This window comes from Pygoscelis adeliae, unplaced genomic scaffold, assembly GCF_000699105.1.
Source record: "Pygoscelis adeliae isolate BGI_AS28 unplaced genomic scaffold, ASM69910v1 Scaffold36, whole genome shotgun sequence".
NCBI classification, from domain to species: Eukaryota; Metazoa; Chordata; class Aves; order Sphenisciformes; family Spheniscidae; genus Pygoscelis; species Pygoscelis adeliae.
Window position 1 is genome coordinate 3,392,024 of NW_008824934.1, and position 1,464 is coordinate 3,393,487.

Here is a 1,464-nt window from a genome sequence, read left to right on the forward strand (position 1 = left end):
CTCTGTGTGAAACTCAATAAAGCACTCGAATTGGGGGGGGGGGGGGTGTAAAAAAAAAAAAAAGAAAAAAAGAAAGGCACAGCCGGAGAGAAAGGAGGCAATTTGTGTGTCAGCTGGGTTTTGAAATGAGGTGGAGTACCCGTTAGACAAAATGTTGTTTCTGCCTTGCAACTGCAAGGGAGAAAGATCCTTGAACCAACAGCATAAAAGGGCAAAGCAATGACAGACGTAGTATAAGCGCTGGCAAAAACTGAATGGGGAGGGTAAAAGAGACATGTGGGTTTGCTGGCTTGAGTGCGTGCTCAAGAAACGTACTAAAAGCTTAAGATATTTTTAAACTGGGACCTGAAATGAACAGGGGAGCCAGAGGGAAAAACGGGACTATGATGTAGTTGTATACAGCGTAGGTTCCCGGTCACTTGCACTGGCTTGCTTGTGATCCAGGGTAACTCGTATTTCATTGCAAACTCTACCTACCTCAAGTTCAGTGACCTCCTGGCAGCTCTCTCATCTCACCAGTGTCTCAGACAGACTCCTGAGTATGTGATACCAATGGAATTTTGTAAAATCCTTTAGGTGGCCGCAGAGGGCCCTCCTGCAGCAGGCAGGAGATGAAAGGTCTGGCTGTTTCAGCAACAGGGAAGAAAATAGAGCAAAGTCTGCCACCGACACGCTTTTATGTGCAGTCAATCACTCACATCTATCCGGATTTGACTAAATCGCTGTGAATCTCTCTGTTGATCCTTTTATTTTGGGCTGAGGAGGCCAAGTTTGTAGGGAACATTATTGAACTAAACTGAAATAGAAATAAATTACATAAAATTCATACTCTGACTAACCAGCACAGATCTCCTCCTAGGCTGTGAAAGGCCAAGTCACCAAACTCACCGTAGGCTTGCTGGGCAGTTTTGTATCGGCCACGTGCTTTCAACAGTAGTAGTTTGAGGTGCAGTCCATTCCTCATGCTTCAAGTGAATGCTTTCAGAATGAGGACACCTGAGACAACCTGTGCCTGATCCATAAGCCGCTTGAGCAGTCTACAAGGCAGCTGACTGTAGGTTTCTGAGAAAGAAATCTGGTTAATTGGCAAATGCGGTTGCCTGAAAAACATTAAAGTTCTCTTGAGTTTGGTGATAGTATCCTCCCATTGCACCCTTTTTTTTAACATTTATTTAGTGTTGCTTTACCTCAAAAGAAGGCTTGATGTTTGGAAATGGAAAAGTGTTGCTTTTTAACGGGCCTCATAAAGGTAGCCAGAGCACCCCCTGGGTTTTAAAATTAAGGACATTAAGAAAGTCACTCTGTCACTGTCTGCATAGTGAAAAATGGGAATGGTAACTCCTACCTTAGGTGTAACGTGGAGAGTTTTCCCGGCATTGTCTGTAAAGAACATAGTGGAGTTAATGCTTGTGCTTTCAGGAAGAATTTGGGGTAAGGCAGAATACCCAGGCTGCAAAGTTAACT

The 1,464-nt window shown here is 44.1% G+C and overlaps 1 protein-coding gene across 1 annotated transcript in view; it reads right to left on the reverse strand.

Annotated features, from left to right (window-relative positions):
- The window catches only part of DFFA (DNA fragmentation factor, 45kDa, alpha polypeptide), a 7,538-nt gene extending 6,574 nt beyond the window's left edge, over positions 1 to 964 (reverse strand). Inside the window, exon 1 of the mRNA XM_009325276.1 lies at positions 889 to 964. Within this exon, the coding sequence (XP_009323551.1) occupies positions 889 to 964 (76 nt within the window). The remainder of the gene's footprint in view (positions 1 to 888) is intronic.
- Positions 965 to 1,464: the final 500 nt, after the last annotated feature.